Here is an 18267-nt window from a genome sequence, read left to right as displayed (position 1 = left end):
CTTTCATCAAAGAGACCAGAGAAACTAACTCAGGGTGCACTCACACTAGGCCATCTGGCCGTGGCCGTTTTCACACCGAACCGTGCTCAAATCTGCCATTGTGAGTGTGGCCAGGCCAATTTGCCCACTTGGGAGAGGTGTGCTGCTACGGTACGGGCTGCTACGGTACATATTCTAATGAGCCGACCAGGGCCGTTGCACCAAATCCTGGGCCCCTATACACGTTCTACGCCCCCCCCCCCCCCCCCCTCGATTGTTGACGGGGGGGGGGAGGTAGAACGATTGTTGACGGGGGGGGACGACGACGACGACAAGGCCATGTGCGACTCCTAACACTATGGGCTGATGGATAATTTGAATTTTTATTTTTTTTTTTTTGCCATGGGCCCCCCCTCTGCCTTGGGCCCCCCCACGACTGCCTCACTTTCCCCCGCAGTCCGTCGGCCCTGGAGCCGACACGCGCACACGCAAGCTGAGCTGGATGACGTATAGTCCATGCGACGACCACGGACATAATAAAGGCGACGAGCCCATGGACATAATAAAGGATGGACCACGGACTGGAAAATGGCCGCCCATTCATTCCTATAAAAACTGCTCAGTGGCGCAGGGTAACATACAGGAGCGATTTGCTTCCGCGTTATGGGGCCAAGACCATGGCCAAGACACGTGGCCTAGATCTTCTTCTTCTTCTTGTTTGGCGGATCATAGTTTTTCCCCATATACCGCCACCTACTGAACTACTACACAGGAGTGTGTGACAAGGACGTAGGCAAATTATACTTTAAATCATAAAAATAAATTCAAAGAAAAAACCAAACTAACGAAACAAAATAAACAAAATAAAACAAACTAACAAAAGAAATGAATAAAAAATATATATACTTAAGGTTAAATTATTCTAATTAGGTTAGTATCTTTTAGCTAATTTATCAGCAATTTCATTTCCATATATTCCATGGTGGGCTGGAATCCAACAGAACTGAATAACTAAACCAAGGCTTATAATATTTAAAAGAAGATGCTTTACCTCTATCACCAAATCTTCACGTATTGAATTATCTGTTATAAAACTTTGTAGTAGGCTACTGCCATAGAATCAGTACATATCACTGATCTAAGAGGTTTAGTATCTACAACCCATCTAAGAGCGGTTATTATTGAGGCCATCTCGATTGAGTATACTGATAAAGTCACCCACTCTATATCCATATCCTTTTTCAAATTCTGGAATATATATGCCAATACCACATTGTCCTTTGGGATCTTTAGAACCATCTGTAAATAATTTCAGATATCCAATTTCAGATAATTTCAGAAGTAATTAAATAACTTGAGGAGGCATTAGAAAAACGTATGTTGGTGAGATGCTCGCAATTGCTCATACCTTAAAAAACACCTTGTATATACATTTTTAATTACAACTCGTTTTTTAATCTGAAAACGATAATCAAACGACCAAATATATACAGACCCATCAGATCTGAATGACAGAAATACAATCGTGAGAATCTGAATATAGAATATGTAAGACTGCTACATATAATTTGTCGGTTGCTTTTATCTTAGTTAATTTAAAAAATATATATTTCTTCCTGTAATTTGGTATTTGCTTTTTAGGGAGCCTATTGTTACATCTGCCAAGGACTGCAGATGGAATCTAGCCTTCTGGCTAAATATGGCATATTTACAAAATGTATTATTAATATGCATTCTTCCTGTCAAATAAACAAATAAGTAAAATAAAAATAAAATTTGTTGAAACAACGGTTTGACAGCTGAATGAAAGAAACGCGTTGATTGGTTTAGCCATACCGTCTAAAACCCGGAAGTTGTCGTTTCTCTTGAGCACGCGCAGTCCTTTACCGTCCGACCTCTGGCACAGTCTGGTAAGTGCAAAACCTCTCCGCTCATTGTCATCTTTAATTTATAATTTCTGGGCATTGTCAAAGTCTAACAACGATGACAATTGTGTTATATGTGATGTTATTCCATTTCTAAAAGCATGTTTCTATTATTATGACCTATTTTTCAGTCAAATCTACCTTCATGTGTAGCCAGACATGACCTTAGTTTGCCTCGCTCTATTTTCTAAAATGTAAGTTAGCACTCCCATGAAAGCATAATCTATAATGTTCTCAGTTTTCTAATTATCTTTCCACAGATTAACTCGAGGTAGTCGTGTCTGTGTATTGGAACACTTTATCCCATCATTATGTACGCCTGTGCTAAATTCGTCTCCACCCCTTCACTGGTGAGTAGAATAATATAATAAATGACTGAATTGATGAATGAAAGCGCTCTTTTTGTCATTCTTCAGTTAAATGTTGCTAGATTTTTCCACGTAATGAAGTCAAATCTCATGTAATAGCATTCTGTCCTCTATCTACCTGAGGTGAGTTCTCCAGCAATGTCAAGTCCACAGCTAGCAGCCCGACTGTCCTCTATGAGCAGGACAAGCCTGATAACACATGATCAGATATCTGATCATGGTTTTACCTTTTAAAGATGTATGCTGCATATGCAATAGTCTTTAAATTGGCTACTGATTTGTAAAATTAATTACAAGCTCTCGTATCATCTGCCCTTGACTCCTACATCTTCCTGTATAACTGTTCTCTGCAGTCTCTAATATAAATGACCTCACACATTGCGTTAGCTTATTTACCACTGACTGCGTGTATTTCAGGACTAATGAAAAACAGATTTGTATCCCTTAAGGCCAGACATAGGCTTGTCCCTTTCCCTCACACTGGTACTTTCCCTACCCTATGGGATAAATCAAAGGTCATGTCCCTTAATCCTCTGGCTTCTGCAGCAGAGCCAGCAGGTATATCTGCTGGCCATTTTAAGGACCCTTATCTTGAGATCCAATGTGTTGATATTCTATGTCGAAGTCAATAACTTAATGTAACTTTTAATGTAAAATGATTCTATCTTAATTTGTATCTATCTATATACATTGTACTTAATATAATCAAGTCGTCATCTGATCCTGTTTTGCATGTTTTATATTGCCTTAATTTACTTATTTTTTTATCTATTATCTTAAGCCGCGTGCTTGAAACCGGTCAATAATTCCATCCTTCTTTATGCTCTGTGTTCCCTGACTACAGTTGCGTGCTGGAGCGCGTGCTCTCTACAGACCCCTCGCTGCTAATGTGGTGTCAGGACGCGATGCTGGCAGCGTGGAGGTAGGTTTTGCTCTGTACTGGGATGGGAGGGACACGTTAGTGACAAGCAAGCAAAGGCTTGTCAGTTGGAGACAAGCATTTTATCATCTGCCCTTGACTCCGACATCTTCCAGTATAACAACAGTTATCTGTCTGTTCTCTGCAGTCACTAATATAAAAACACGTTGAGTTAGCATATCTTCCACTGGCTGCGTGTTTTATAGGACTAATGTTTATAAGCTGTCAGTGTTTGTAATAAGGCAGTTTAAAAGAACGGCATAAGGTAACGCAGTTATTTTTTCAGTAACGGGGTAATCTAAATAATTACTGTTTCCGTTGTTACAACGCTGTTACTGTTACGGTACTTTAAATCCGGTGCTTTACTATGAATTGATTGTATAAACTGCGTAATCCGAACACACCCCTGGCTCCAAACACAAACTGCTAGTGAGGAGACCGGGTGGGTTAACTATGAGATAAGCAATTATGATTGGCTAAGGCAGAGTCATGTTTCATGGTAGCCAATCAGAGCCAGTGTTTTTACACCCACGGACACGTGCGCCCCACGCACACGTGCGCCCCACGCACACGTGCGCCCCACGCACACGTGCGCCCCACGCACACGCACACACCAATCAGATTCGGTGAAGCAGCGGAAATGGCAAATCCAGAGCAATCCAATGAAAAGTTGTCATTTTCTGTAGTATTCGGCAGATGTTCCACAGCCTTTGCAACCAAGCAAATTAAAATTCAGTTGGAAGTATATCAGGGCCTTGAATGGGCCGTTCAACCATTTAACACATTAAGGCCAAGTGAAAACTTCTCAGAAAGATCCAAATTCTTTGACGTATAGCAACTTTCTTTTTTTACAGTAACGCAAATAGTTACTTTCCCTGGTAACTAGTTACTTTTATTATAAAGTGATTCAGTTAATAACTCAGTTACTTTTTGGAACAAGTAGTGAGTAACTATAGCTAATTACTTTTTTAAAGTAACGTTCCTAACACTGTAAGCTATACATAGTTGATTGTAAAAAATAATAATAAAGGTTTTTGTCAGTTGGTGACAAGCATTTTAGACCAAAATAAAGGGTCAAAACCTAGATTTATTGATCAGGACCCTAACATGAACGTGTTCAATAGCCAGAGTGTCGGCTAGTGCCATAGTAGTTCTATCTTCATTCTGACCAGGATTGGTTGCGTTCCCCAGGCTCCCTCGTTCCTGGCCTCCCAGCAGCAGGTGGCGCTCCGTGGCTTCCAGACCAGCGCAGTGAGCCGGGACATTGACACTGCTGCTAAGTTTATCGGAGCAGGCGCTGCCACAGTGGGCGTCGCCGGGTCCGGCGCCGGGATCGGCACTGTGTTCGGCAGTCTCATCATCGGATATGCCAGGTAACTTTTTTTTTTTTGTGGTTGCTGTAGTTTTGTTCTAAAAGTTGTCATTAGTGAGCAACGTGCAGGTTGGGGTCCTCAGTTGATGAATGCAGGGCAAATTAGTACAGAATTTAAACTGGGCATGCAATGGCTTATGGTAAGAGAAATGCAAGAGCTACAGGGAACAGCAAGTAGAATCACAGCGTCGAGCATTCATAGGATTTCTAAACTTTTAACACATCTCTGTAACAGTAAATCAGTATTCGGAGCTTCGTTGTTACACGTATGCCTACGTGACGTTACCAGAGCGAGGGAGGCAAAATATAAGCGACACCAAGCAGAGAAGCGAGAGAGGTGGAGGAAGAATAGATATCTTGTTTCCCTTTACTTTATAACAACATTAGCAGGATCTCGGGAGGAAAATAAATGCTTAGTGAAATGCTAACCTTAGCTTAGTTTTTGTTTACGTGCGCTGTACAGCGCCGCGGCAATCAACTGTGACTGGCTTGCTGCAGAGCGTGAGCGTCTTGCGAATACCCGGTCAATATAATGGATATAATATGGACACATAAGACAATCAATATTCGGTATTTGTTATGGATTTATTGCCCTTTACAGGACATGATGAGTCAGTAGTAGCATCCTGAAGTCCACTCCCTGGTGATCTTGCTCTCTTTTTCTCTCCAGGAACCCATCTTTGAAGCAGCAGCTGTTCTCCTATGCAATCTTGGGCTTTGCTCTCTCTGAAGCCATGGGTCTCTTCTGTCTGATGGTGGCTTTCCTCATCCTCTTCGCCATGTAAACAAATCCTCTTCCACAACAACCTCTACTATTGGTCCATACCGTCATCATGACTACCAGAGCAGCACTTGAATATACTCATCATATATATATATGTATGTATGTATGTATGTATGTATGTATGTATGTATGTATGTATGTATGTATGTATGTATGTATGTATGTATGTATGTATGTATGTATGTATGTATGTATGTATGTATGTATGTGTGTGTATATATGACACACACAGCAGCCACTACTGTAGGTTAATTTAAACTATGATACTAGTCCTAGTTTCAACTAGACTAGGATCCTAGTAAAGGCTAGACTGATCCAAGTCATTGAGAATGAATCATGGACCCGCTCATGTCTCACTGTCTGTAGTGCTGGCTGTTTTTAAACTGGTGGTTTTATAATGGCATTGTTTATTGTACCTTTGTTGTTAAAAGAAAATGGAATATAACACACTAAAATAAATGTATTTCAATCATTTGAAAGTTGTTGGGTTTGTGTACATCAACGTTCATTTTGTGCTTTGGGAATTTGTTTGCAAATTATAAAGTAGGTTACATGGGGGCATTTTAACTGTTGACCTTATATACCCATGTGTTTTTTAAATAATAAGCCATCTAGGGTTTTCCAATATAATAATATACCAGTGGCGATTTCTCTAATGCTGCAAGGGTAGCTCGGCTTCCCCTAAAATGTTTGAAATTAAATGGTCAATTATAAACTGTAGTGTTAACATTTCATTGACTAAAAATGCGTTAGAATACGTCCATCTTGAAGAGGAATTCGTTCAGAATCAGCTGCTTATCGCAGGTGGACTGACTTGACTTCCTTTACATTCCCGTAGCGTCACAGTGCATTTGCCTGTTGTTTCATTAAGCTCAGCGTTTCTCGACTTTGTTTTTACATCTATTTATTTATTCATCATGCTAAGGTGCAGGACAATACAAGAGCACAATATAATGCATACATACACCACGCATCCACACATCCATAGCCTCATCCCAGGCACACACTTCCACAGAGAACACGACATACATCTCACAGACATACTGACAACACTAGGTCGTAAACATCCATTCCACCACCCTATTAGTCATATGTAAGAGGATAACAACTTCTGTTTTAAAATAAATAAAATTCCAAGAAGGCCTACGACATTTTTATGAAGCCTTCAAGCTTATTCCATATCTGTGGTCTTCAGTTTTCTTACTTTGCCAGTTATCAAATGTTTCTTCCTGGTATAGTGTGTGTGCAGTGGACGAGAGATAGGTACAAGCTCACATAGGCAGGTGTTTATATTATATACCACCTGTTACATTGTGCATGCATTGTTATAGGTGTTGATTTCAGGAAGCTTGAGGAGACCATATGAGTGGAACAGTGAGGCTGTTGAAGCATTGAATTTTGACCAGGATATTGCACGTATAATTCTCTTCTGAAGGGACTAACTTTAAGAGATGACTAGGAAATGTATTGCACCAGATGATATTGCAGTAGGTGATGTGGGGTTCAAACAGATTTATAAAGTGTAAGGAGCGCTGAAAGTGGGAGGAAATGTCTTATTTTGAAAAATAGTCCATATTTGGAAAGTTTATTTAATAATTGATCAATGTGCCTTTTGAAATTGACATTCATTAATTTCTACACCCAAAAACTGTTGATTTCACTCTTTCAATGGCCATTGATTGAGAGACATGTATTTTCCACATTACTGGTTTGATTTATTGATATTTAGTGATAATTTGTTGCACTTAAACTATGTGTCCACTTTCAACAGCTCCATGTTTGCAGCTTCCTGCAAGTCAAGAATATTTTTGTGAGACAGGATCAAATTGGTATCATCTGCAAATAACACTTTATGAACGGCATCAGAGACATAGACTAGGTCATTGATATAAAGCAGGGATGGGCAACTTTCATGATAAAGAGGGCCACATTTTTTATCATAACCATCGGAGGGCCACATGACTGCAGTGCACACTTCAACTAAACGTGAGCTGAGAGAAGCTACACAATTTTGAATTTGGTAGATATGATTTCCTGTATTCTGGTGCATTTTGGGGATGGCCACTACCTAAAATATCATCCAGAATCATAACCTATGTACGGTATGTAAATTGAACCAACATACATTCATTTCATGTTTTCCATGCTCAAAGAGCCACATGAATGGTCAGTATTTTTATCAGTGCAAAGGGCTCACATACATCATCAATCAATGAAGTCAAAAAACTGAAAAACAGTGGCCCAACATTAAGTGCAACAACTCAATGAACTCAAACACCAACAAGCAGTTGTAGTCGTTGTAGTGGCGACTTAAGTGGATATCTTTAATGACTGATTTCGCTTCTAAGCAAACTAGACGCATGGTTTTGCCTTCGAATTCTATGAATTCTTCTCATCTTTCTTGACCGAGTTTTCTGTAACTCGTTCAATTATTATTATTATTATTACTATTATTATTATTTTTATTTTATATTTTTATTATGTGCGGGCCTGACTGAGTGAGGATGCGGGCCGCACTGAGTGAGGATGCGGGCCGCATGCGGCCCGCGGGCTGCCAGTTGCCCATCCCTGATATAAAGGGTCATCAGGATAGTGGAACAAAGTTCCTAACTATTCTGCATTAATGAGTAGGGTTGTAATACATGTAAATACAAAAATGAACATTGGTTGAATACTGCTTAGCAGGGACGTGCACAGGGGGGTTGCTCAGGTTGCTTGGGCAACTGCCCATATGCCCTCCTCGACTCTGGTTGCCCTTCCGAGGAAAAAAAAAAAAAAGTTTTTTTTTTTTTAATCATTTAATGGATGCAGAATTTCATGTAGGCCTATAAAAATCGCCACTCGAAACATTTCATAAAGTATCCGTTGCCTCATTCAATTCCGTTCGGGCACTGAGAGTGAAAGTCAGTAGGGGGAGGGCAAACTCTGCCGCGCGGCAACAGCCGCTTTTGCCGCCGCCCCTCTGCCGCCCTTCCCCCATTGAAATTAATGGAGGCGGCGAGTTGCCGCGTGAGCAGCGCTGCACGCGACCGGAACACCGGCACCTGTGAGACGACTGCCTTGATGTTCTCGGAAAAGGTGAATTTGAGATGTATAACAAACAAACAATCATCATCACGTTTTATGAAATGAATTACAATCTTCATAAATCCAGGCTCAGTTTGCCACGTAACGTTTAGCCTAAATAATCAGACAGCTAGCTAGCTTGCAGACAAGCAGCCCGTTATCACATAGTCTACACATTCTTAGGCAAACTAAACTACATGTCTGCTGATAGTTAGTTTCTAACATTTCCTTTTAACAAGAAGAATAAATGATGGAAGTAATACATCACATGAATTATTTCATTCAAAATGGTTCATGCCTAAATCTTATCACTATTTTGGGTAGCCTATTGTTTGTTATTGTTAAGTGAAGCCGAAATGCCCAGTGAAAAGAGGAGGATTCAGGAGAGAGAGAGACAACTAAAGGAGGCAGCTAAGAGGAGCACATTACTACAGGGTAGTGATGTGCTCCGAAAAAAATCCGAAATCAGTGTGGTCAAGAGCGGCTGTCTGACCTCCTCCTGCTGTCCATAGAGAAGGACATACCAATCGACAAAGAAGAGGTTCTGAAGGCTTCTCTTTTGAAGCTTTGCATTTTTAAAATGTCAATTTGGAGAAACTTATCAGTGACTTGATAGGATGTTGTTTAATTATGTTTGTGTTCATGTTATGTTCTTCTTCTTCAAGTCATGTTTTTCTGCATTATCGTTAGTAGTAGTTATTTCAGTGTTTTACTTATTTGTAATTATATATTAATAAAGACCCTGTTATTCTCAGTCCTTCATATAGCCTGCAAGTTTTTTTTTGGGGGGGGGGGGGGGGGTGCCCTTTTTTCAGGTCAGAGCAACTGCCTCTCAAAATTCCTGTGCACGTCCCTGCTGCTTAGTGTGTATGTGGTAATGTGGTAATTAATAGCCGGAACCTTTGATACTTCGGAGCCAATCCTATGCACGGAGAGCACATTTGGAGAACGCACCAGTTTTACTTTCATGGATCCCATGGTTCTACAAACCGATCGAAGTTAGTTATTTAATACATATTATCCACGAATGTTGAAGCAGGTTATATCAAGACAAACATTACATTCAAGGTTGTGTGTTACCTTGTACACAACATACATTATAACGCAAATACGGTCTCGTTCCTCAACCTTTGACTCGGTTCCAACGCTTAGTGGACAACAACCTTCAACTAAGGTAATGCATAATCATTATTGAGACGGACTCTACGTTCATGTTTCGAATATACACATTGGAACCAGTAGGTTTTGATTCCAAGTTTGTAGCAAGCTTTTTTCTTTCTTTTTTTGCTCGCTCCAATTATAGAATTGGAGCGTATGTCACTGTCTGCTGTAAGATACATCAACAATTCTGTCGGTTCTTTATAGAGCTAGGCTTTCGCAAGAGTCAAACGGGGCTTATATGGTCATTATCATGTCAATATCTGATACACTTAAGAACCTGAGAATGTTTATGTAGTGCTCAAAGTTAACCTGCTCAACGTTCTTCTGCATCTAATTTCACAACAAATGAATGTATTCAGATGGGACTATGTCTTTATACATTTTTGATTAACAGACTCCCAAAGGTCTCAAAGGAAAGAAGAATGAGAATCTGAATAAAATAAGTAGGCCGCCCTGTCAACCCGTGCTGGACAGGTTTGATGAACAGTATGGCCGTGAACTTGGACACGTATGGCCTTCTGCAAGGTAATCCTTTGGTTCCGAAGGTGTTGTTGTACTATTATTGTACTGGTACCGGGTTAACGAGTGGAATTTATCTCTAAAAGATTAATCTGACGCATGAGAGGTACTCGAAAGAAACATAAGGCTGTTGTGTAGGTGTAAATGATCAATATCCTAAATGATTGTCGATTTTCAAACTACATGGCCAAGTCTATGTTCAAAGCGAAGGATCAGGTTAGTACATCCATCAATCCACAAGGATTGATGGATGATTTATGGACTCAGTCTCATTGTAACACGTTAAAGTGAGATATTAAATACTGCTCTTTCCCTAATCTCTCTCTCTCTCTCTCTCTCTCTCTCTCTCTCTCTCTCTCTCTCTCTCTCTCTCTCTCTCTCTCTCTCTCTCTCTCTCTCTCTCTCTCTCTCTCTCTCTCTCTCTCTGTGTATATATATGTGTGTGTGTATATATATACACACACACATATGTGTATATATATATACACATATGTGTATATATATATATATGTGTATATACACATATGTGTGTATATGTATGACTTTCTGATTAGAGATAGATGGCTCCCTCAATTAATTATAAATAGTGGTGTACTGATATAGCTCTAACTTTAACATATAACTGTCTCCTGCAGGTCTGTACTCTTGGACCCAGACTCCTGGCAGTACGGTGTCATGCTCAACCGCTTCGCTACTCTGAATGACATCACAAACCTCCTCCAATCAAAAGGCTTCTCAAGCTTTTTGCCACAGACACACAGCCCCATTTTACCAAAAACTTGTTCCCCAGCAATCACGTTGCCAAAGCAACAAGGAAGAGGAGAAGATGCGGCTGAGACCCAATCTACTGTCTCTACGGTGACACCAGACGCTCACGGGACAGTTCAGAACCCACAGGCCATCCTCGGAGCTATCCCTCGGAGGCCTCTTACAGACACCCTCGCCATCTCCTCCTCCTCCCATCTCTCAAACTTCACCTCCTCCTTTCTGTCCTCATCTTCTTTACCCTCCTCATCATCTCTCTTGTCCTCTTGTCCCTCCTCCAACATCTCCTCTTGTCCAACCATCTCCTCCCCTCCCTCTTCCACTTTCTCCTCTTCTGCCACCACCTCCTCCTCTCTCTCCTTGTCCCCTTCCTCCTCTCTCTCCGCTCCCTCTTCTACCTCCACATCTCCCTCCTCCTCTCCACCTACCTCCTCTCTTCCCATTTCCTCCCCCTCTCCCACCCTGCTACAGTGTTTTCTCCATCCCCGGCCTGTGCGTTTCCCGTCCCAGGTCCACTGGCGTGGTGTGCTGAAGCAGTACTACTTGCTCAACGCTGCCTCCCTGCTACCTGTGCTGGCACTGCAGCTCATAGATGGTGAGAAGGTGCTGGACCTTTGCTCTGCCCCAGGAGGGAAAGCACTGGCCATAATGCAGACGGCCAACCCAGGTACACAAACAGAGGGCTGTGCTTCAACTTTTTCTAACATTCTTATAATGTTCTGAATGATGACAATACTGTTATAAATGATTACTATCGTGTTTTTTTTTACTATGTTTTGCTTACTGACGACTTTATAAATGATAAAGTCAGGGTTCTGACTGGTTGCCCTGCTGCTTTGTGATTGGCTGTAGCGTTGCTCTGCTGTAACGAGTCGGACCCGCACAGGAAGGAATGGCTCGCCCAAACCCTGGAGTCCTTCCTTCCATGGTCGCTAAGCAAAAGGGTGATTCTGTCCAATCAGGACGGTCGTGTTTTTGGGTTGAGTGAAGCGGGGACGTACGATAAGGTGGGCAGAAGAATTATTTTTTTCTGTTTTTTTTAAGAGCTAGGCTTCCATGTAGTCGCACTTCCCTGTCGTGTCCAGCAGGTAGCAATGAGGAAACGCCAGCAAGAGTTTGTTAGTGGGACATATTGAATGAACAAAACTCAAGTTGACATGAAGTAATGAAACTCACCTTTGATCCCCCCTATGATCCTCAACTAACCCTTTCCTTAACACAAACATCTCTCCCATAATAACCCAAACTTAACCTTGAGACCTTACCCTTTATCTTTAAAGGGGTAGTTCGGAATTTTGGACATAGGGCCTGATTCCGAAGTGAGCATTGGTATTCTATATCTCTGGAGACAGTTTTCAACACATTTCATTCAGTCCTTCTAGTTGCAGAGTTCGCTCGTGCTAGGCTAGCGCACGTCAACGGGCAATGCTAGCCTGCTATTAAAAACAGTCTTACCCACTCCACAGTACACCCGAGGTAAATCAATTATAACGCCAGACTATAGATTGAAATGTCTGTGTTGATAGAATAATGTTAGAAATAAAACTAACCTTGCATCGCATGAATCATCGAGGGACTACTTTATCAGCAGAAGCGGAATTCTACTATGCGCTGGTTAGGTTTGTAACCAAACACGACAGAAGAACGTAAACAGAGAAGCGTGGGACAGAAGCGCAATTGAACGACTAGGCAACATGATGGTTCAGTGTGCTTTTAGAAATTGTAGAAATAAACGGTACAGATGGGCACCACAAAGTTTCCACCAATTTCCAGTGCGAGATCCAGAAAGGACTCAACTGTGGCTTGTTGCTGCTGGCTTACATCAAAACACCGGCTCGTACATGTACGGTTCGTTGGATACAACAAATTCCTCATAATCGTCTAAACAGACATTTAGATTTATAGTCTGTCGTTATAATTGATTTACCTCGGGTGTACTGTGGAGTGGGTAAGACTGTTTTTAATAGCAGGCTAGCATTGCCCGTTGACGTGCGCTAGCCTAGCACGAGCGAACTCTGCAACTAGAAGGACTGAATGAAATGTGTTAAACTGTCTCCAGTGATATAGAATACGAATGCTCACTTCGGAATCAGGCCCTATGTCCAAAATTCCGAACTACCCCTTTAAGATTATTTCCCTGTGATGGAAAAGAACCATCCGATATAACCTTCAATCTTGTTTAATTACATGGTAGAGCTTCACCAGTTTATGTTATGGGTTACTATAAACCTAGTCCTTCACTGTAATTCCTTATCCACCATTTAATGTTTCTGCCCCTAATAGGTGTTGGTGGACGCTCCTTGTTCCAACGACAGGAGCTGGCTCTACTCCTCAAACCGCCAGCAGGGGGAGCTCCGACTCAAACAGAGAGCCTCACTGCCTGAACTTCAGGTTCAGCTGCTACGGTAACACAACCCTGCCTAGCACCACCACCACCTCCCAGCCCCCATCCATAGCTACTCCCTTAGGGCTACCTGCCACTTCCATCCTCCCAGGAATTTAATCAGAATCCCGCTGACTGCAGGTGTTCAGGTAGCTCAGCCCTGCTGCAATCATGAAAATATGTTGACAAGTGGACTGAAGACTATGTTTGACCATAACACAGGCTGGTCCACTGTGTAGTTGAGCTTTTTAGTTTAAACAAATAATATTTTAAGCTCATAAAAAATAAAAGACAAACCTTTCTGTCATCCAGTTTCTGTTTAAAATGTCAGAACGCCTTTTTATTTTAACCATGAGAATCTTTGTTGGGTACATTTTCACTCGTTTTCAGAAACAGATTTTGCTATCAAATTTAAAGAGGTAACAGTAGTAGTACTCAGTCGCTAGTTCCGGATTTACTTTGTATTTGTAAAGCACTTTGCTGCCCCCTTGTGTACAGAGAAATGTCAGGCTTTTTAAAAAGACTGTGTTGCAGGTCGGCTCTGAGTGCGGTACGCCCAGGGGGCGTGGTTGTCTACTCCACCTGCACCTTATCCACTGATGAGAATGCAGAGGTGGTGGGGGCGGTGCTGGAGAGCTGCCCAGAGGCGGTCCTTGATGACTTGTGGGAGGAGTTAGCCGTACCCTTATGGGCTCACTTTACCTTCATCCAGCCCCACCACCACGGGGGTCGCTGTGGGCTGCTAGTGGTCCCGACGCCCGGACGTACCTGGGGACCCATGTACTTATGTCGGATAAGAAGACGAGGCTGACTGTCCCAGAGTACACACAAGAGACTAAAAAGCCAATGAACACTTTGATTATGCTCGAGGCATTTCGAAAGAATTAGCAAATTGTGAGTTAAATTATTCATTTTGAAAATATGTTGTATTTTTGTCATTTTATAATAGACGTAATAAACATAATTTATTCAAGTTCTATATTTTACACGGTTCCTCAAAGTTTTGGGTATTTTAGGCTGAATCCGAGGCTTCTGCATTTCTTTGACTATTGCTCTGTGCAGCTAAGGCTCTTCCCCAGGTTTTGAGTTTTTTTTTAGTTCACCCACAACGACCGAGAGAATTATCTACTACTTTACTGAATGTCCTACTTTCTATATTCTTCATTTTTTGGGGGGGGGGGGGGGGGGGCTAAAGTAAAGGTATAGCAGACTGTCTGTCTTACGGGTTTGAGCACTTCATCTACTAGCACCATAAAGGCATGTTGAAGTAGGGACAAGTTAGCGGTCTCCAGGGTAACCGTAGCATTGACCTCGTGGCGAACCCTGCGATGGTGCGCTGTGTTCAGGGAAGGATTCTGTGAGACGCCTCACTTTCACTTCAAAGGTGCAGAATGTAGGCCTGCTTTGCATAATCAGGTGGAGGAGGGGAGGGGGGCGAAGGCGCCGCCAGATGGAATCATTAAACCCCCTGCTATTGACGACGGGAGGAGAGGAAATTAGAGAGAGAATTACAAGAACAGCAGACACACTCGGAGATCAGGGGGGAGAGAAAGGGACCATAGGGGAGATATCCCTCCCCCCGTTTCCTCCTCTCATACGTCCCTTCAGGGTCCAGGTTCTGTTCATCAGCACAAATATGTTCCGCCATCACAACACACACCCACCCCTCCTCAGTCCCCTTAGTTCAGATGGGAGTAGTGGTCTTACTACACAGGAATGTTTAGTTGTGTTGTAGGAGCAAATAATGTTTTCATGGTGGAAAGTAGGTCATTAATGAAAGAAAAGCACAAGCTTGTGATGTGAGAGGTCTATTCGTCAATCTTTTTTATTAAAGCGAGAAGTTTGTGAAGTCTATAGGTGGACCCATTGATGTCGTCACACATCTCATTTCGGGCAATTCCGGTGCATAGAGGGGTTCAGGGGAGACCCTTCACGTGAAAACGATGTTGGCCCTTGGTATAGATGGACCGAAACTAGGGCCCTTTTGTAAAGATGGAATGTAGCTAAAGCCCTTTGGTAAAAATGAACTGAAGCTAGGGCCCTCCTGTAAAGATAGATCGTAGCTGGGGCCCTCCCGTAAAGAGGCACTGTGGCTGGGGCCCTCCTGTAAAGATAGATCGTAGCTGGGGCCCTCCTGTAAAGATAGATCGTAGCTGGGGCCCTCCCGTAAAGAGGCACTGTGGCTGGGGCCCTCCTGTAAAGATAGATCGTAGCTGGGGCCCTCCTGTAAAGAGGCACTGTGGCTGGGCCCCTCCTGTAAAGAAGCACTGTGGCTGGGGCCCTCCTGTAAAGAGGCACTGTGGCTGGGGCCCTCCTGTAAAGAGGCACTGTGGCTGGGGCCCTCCTGTAAAGAGGCACTCTGGCTGAGGCCCTCCTGTAAAGAGGCACTCTGGCTGGGGCCCTCCTGTAAAGAGGCACTGGCTGGGGCCCTCCTGTAAAGAGGCACTCTGGCTGGGGCCCTCCTATAAAGAGGCACTGTGGCATGGGCCCTCCTGTAAAGAGGCACCCTGGCTGGGCCCCTCCTGTAAAGAAAGACCGTAGCTAGGGTCCTCCTCAGAATCTACTGTAGCTAGAGTCTGTCAGGGCATCAACAGATGAAAAGATTTAATTTAGATAAGTTCTATGATTTTGTGTAATCAGCATTGAATCTGGATACGTTGCCCTGAAAACTGTTGGTCCTTCACAAGCACAAAGACCCAGGCCCCCAGCATGTGCCCTCTCAGCATCAGAAAGCAGCCAGAAGCACCTGGGATCGTTTCTGATTCAAAAATGAAATGCAACTTGTTCCAGTCAAGCACATCTCAAGTTGTGTGCTAATCAATCCTTCCGTAGCCTAAAATCCACAGTCTCAAGGAGCGTTCAGTCGGACATGGACACGCACATTTTATCGCTGACTCAAAGGAAATGAACTAATGATATACTTGTCAGAAATATCTACACGTGTTCATAGCCAACACAGATTTACAGCCCAGTGGATTTCGTCAGGGCGAGCACAGGAGTGAGCACAGGGCACAGGGTACAGGGGGGTACACCACCCCATAACTTAGCAATTAACTTAACAAATATCACATTCACAAATTGGTCCTCAAACATGGCCATAACAAAACAATGTGTATCATATAGTTAAACCTGTTTTCTGTTAGATTCTGACAAGTAAATACCCTAAACTACCGGATTAAGTTTGGTTGTCCAAACAAATAATATATCGATTGAGAGGGGCTGCAGATGTCCCCCCAGCAGGAGGCCCCCTCCTTGTGCACGCCCCTGTGTACAACACTTTAAAGGTTCCCTGCTGGCTTTTGATAACATGGATCTGAAGCGCTCCCCTCAGTGGTATAGCACCATAATGGAGGACTATTGACTCCTCTGGTTCACAATGCATTACACAGCTGGAGGTAGAGGAGGGGGGGATCAGGGCATCCCAGTGAAGGGCATATCCCATACCCAGCGTGTTGCTTCTGACAGAAACACTTTGGCTGGGCGTGAGGTCCTGGGGACCCGTCGTGGGCCAATGCTGTGACAGCGTCCAGACAGCAGCTGGGGGGAGAGAGGAGAATCTAAATGAATGGTTGAGGTGGACGATGCTCTCTCTCTCTCTCTCTCTCTCTCTCTCTCTCTCTCCCACTCTTTCTCTCTCTGCATCTCTGACGTCTTCCTTATGAGTCCTCATTATTATGATTTAACTTGTTAACTGGCATGCAGCTAATTTTGTATATGAGAGACTTCAACACCTCTCTACTCCAATACTGCCTTGTAGTTTTGTAAACCACAAAGTAAAAGCCACTGACTTTATACTATTTCATATATCTGTAGACAGACAGACACACACACACACACACACACACACACGCTCACACATATCAAGCAGTGGGAACGGAAGAGGGGGTGGGGGCGGGGCTTCCTAACATGATCTCCACAGCAACCATGTAGTCAGACGACGGCGGTGGCTCCCTTGTCTCCTGGAGCCTGGTGGTCGGTGACCAGAAAGAGACAGAAGACATCCATTAGGACGGTGTCTGGACAAAGCGGCCCAGCTTAGCGGGCCCCGGCCTGGGAGTGATCACTCTATCACCCACGTCTCGACTTCACTTTGAAGGGAAAGACAGGATTGATTAGGGGGATATAAAACGAACCCCTCTTGATACCCTGCTGCCTGGCAGTGGTAGGGTGGTGGAGGGATAAGGTGGCGGTGTTAGGTTCAAAGCATCAAATTTAATCTGAATCAAAGCACTTTTGGTCCCAAGTAGGTAACAGATTGGCGACGAATTGGTCATGGTTATGTCAATGAGTAGATTATAAATAAATAATATAACGTGAAGCAACAATTATCTCTCGCGAATCGCGTACCGGGAGTTTGTCCAGCTCATTCTGAATCAGGTTCATGTTTCACGTCTTAACTGGAGAATGTGAGTGAAGGCTAGAAGCCCCATACTGTAGAAGACTACAGTATGGGGCTTGAGGTGGGTTGCAGGGAACTAAACTGTTTTTGTGCTTTATTTTCTGGAAGAACCTTCCTTGCATGCCTCCTTTCTTTTCCAACAACACCTGCTGCTGTCACCTCCAACTCCTCATCTCTCCCTCTCCTCATCTCTCCCTCTCCTCATCTCTCCCTCTCCTCATCTCTCCCTCTCCTCATCTCTCCCTCTCCTCATCTCTCCCTCTCCTCATCTCTCCCTCTCCTCATCTCTCCCTCTCCTCATCTCTTCCTCTCCTCATCTCTCCCTCTCCTCATCTCTCCCTCTCCTCATCTCTCCCTCTCCTCATCTCTTCCTCTCCTCATCTCTCCCTCTCCTCATCTCTCCCTCTCCTCATCTCTCCCTCTCCACATCTCTCCCTCTCCTCATCTCTCCCTCTCCTCATCTCTCCCTCTCCTCATCTCTCCCTCTCCTCATCTCTCCCTCTCCTCATCTCTTCCTCTCCTCATCTCTCCCTGTCCTCATCCCTCTCCCTCTTTCTTTCAGTCCGGCGCTCTTTCTCTCCTATCTCTTGTAGTTTCTCTCTCCTTCCCTGTGTCTGTCTCTACTCT

At 43.4% G+C, this 18267-nt stretch overlaps 2 protein-coding genes across 2 annotated transcripts; both read left to right on the top strand.

The window, feature by feature from the left end:
- The first annotated feature begins 1798 nt into the window (after nt 1–1798).
- On the top strand, nt 1799–5832 carry LOC130403893 (ATP synthase F(0) complex subunit C3, mitochondrial-like). The gene is made up of 5 exons (XM_056608420.1): nt 1799–1889; nt 2165–2254; nt 3117–3194; nt 4383–4564; nt 5234–5832. Exons 2-5 carry the CDS (start codon nt 2216–2218, stop codon nt 5346–5348), a joined length of 414 nt encoding a protein of 137 aa, XP_056464395.1. The 5' UTR covers nt 1799–1889; nt 2165–2215; the 3' UTR covers nt 5349–5832.
- Nucleotides 5833–9332: 3500 nt separating this feature from the next.
- Nucleotides 9333–14371, top strand: nsun3 (NOP2/Sun RNA methyltransferase 3). Its single transcript, XM_056607811.1, has 6 exons — nt 9333–9587; nt 9969–10099; nt 10729–11525; nt 11711–11865; nt 13142–13263; nt 13776–14371. Exons 1-6 carry the CDS (start codon nt 9441–9443, stop codon nt 14050–14052), a joined length of 1629 nt encoding a protein of 542 aa, XP_056463786.1. The 5' UTR covers nt 9333–9440; the 3' UTR covers nt 14053–14371.
- Nucleotides 14372–18267: the final 3896 nt, after the last annotated feature.

The sequence above is a fragment of the Gadus chalcogrammus genome, chromosome 14 (genome assembly GCF_026213295.1).
Source record: "Gadus chalcogrammus isolate NIFS_2021 chromosome 14, NIFS_Gcha_1.0, whole genome shotgun sequence".
Taxonomy (NCBI): Eukaryota; Metazoa; Chordata; class Actinopteri; order Gadiformes; family Gadidae; genus Gadus; species Gadus chalcogrammus.
The sequence above is the reverse complement of the archived record's forward strand: the minus strand, read 5'-3'. Positions and strand labels throughout refer to the sequence as shown.

What these genes read in the sequence shown, in the direction of transcription:
- LOC130403893 (XM_056608420.1), top strand. Translation starts at nt 2,216, where the DNA reads ATGTACGCCTGTGCTAAATTCGTCTCCACCCCTTCACTG. An exon ending in TCGTCTCCACCCCTTCACTG is followed by an intron (nt 2,255 to 3,116) that starts GTGAGTAGAATA and finishes CCCTGACTACAG; the next exon opens with TTGCGTGCTGGAGCGCGTGC. An exon ending in CTCATCATCGGATATGCCAG is followed by an intron (nt 4,565 to 5,233) that starts GTAACTTTTTTT and finishes TTTTCTCTCCAG; the next exon opens with GAACCCATCTTTGAAGCAGC.
- nsun3 (XM_056607811.1), top strand. Translation starts at nt 9,441, where the DNA reads ATGTTGAAGCAGGTTATATCAAGACAAACATTACATTCAAGGTTGTGT. An exon ending in GACAACAACCTTCAACTAAG is followed by an intron (nt 9,588 to 9,968) that starts GTAATGCATAAT and finishes TTTGATTAACAG; the next exon opens with ACTCCCAAAGGTCTCAAAGG. An exon ending in CTTCAGGTTCAGCTGCTACG is followed by an intron (nt 13,264 to 13,775) that starts GTAACACAACCC and finishes ACTGTGTTGCAG; the next exon opens with GTCGGCTCTGAGTGCGGTAC.